Genomic DNA, 374 nt, shown 5'->3' with positions numbered 1-374 from the left:
GCAGGCCAGGGCCGCTTCTCTCTCCCTCCCGCCCCCCTTCTCCCGCATCTCCCAGGCCGGGTAGAGCCCCGCAGCCCCCTCCCCGGCGATCCTAAGCCCCCCCCCTCTCTTCTCACCTGCGGTCCCGCCGCCCCTTCTCACCTGCGCTTGTACTCGTCGCGCTCCCTCTTCACCTTGGCCAGCACGTTGTAGAGGGCCCGGATCTCCGGGGTGATGGTGTCGATCTGCACGCCCACCCCGTCCGGGTGGACCCAGGAGACCCCCGGCCCTTGCACCAGGGTGGTCTCTGGCCCCGGGCCCAAGCGCCGCGCTTGCGAGAAGGACCAGATGGTGCCGGGCATGAAGCGGGAAGTGGCCGAGAAAGGAGGGGGAGG

General features: G+C 70.6%; 1 protein-coding gene across 1 annotated transcript in view; it reads right to left on the bottom strand.

Annotated features, from left to right (window-relative positions):
* The window catches only part of IFFO1 (intermediate filament family orphan 1), a 9,551-nt gene extending 9,210 nt beyond the window's left edge, over window positions 1-341 (bottom strand). Inside the window, exon 1 of the mRNA XM_009998612.1 lies at window positions 142-341. Coding sequence (XP_009996914.1) covers window positions 142-341 — 200 coding nt within the window. The remainder of the gene's footprint in view (window positions 1-141) is intronic.
* Between the last annotated feature and the right edge of the window lie 33 nt (window positions 342-374).

Source organism: Chaetura pelagica, unplaced genomic scaffold (assembly GCF_000747805.2).
Source record: "Chaetura pelagica isolate M959 unplaced genomic scaffold, ChaPel_1.0 scaffold120, whole genome shotgun sequence".
Lineage (NCBI taxonomy): Eukaryota > Metazoa > Chordata > Aves > Apodiformes > Apodidae > Chaetura > Chaetura pelagica.
This window is presented reverse-complemented; position numbering and strand designations above follow the sequence as displayed.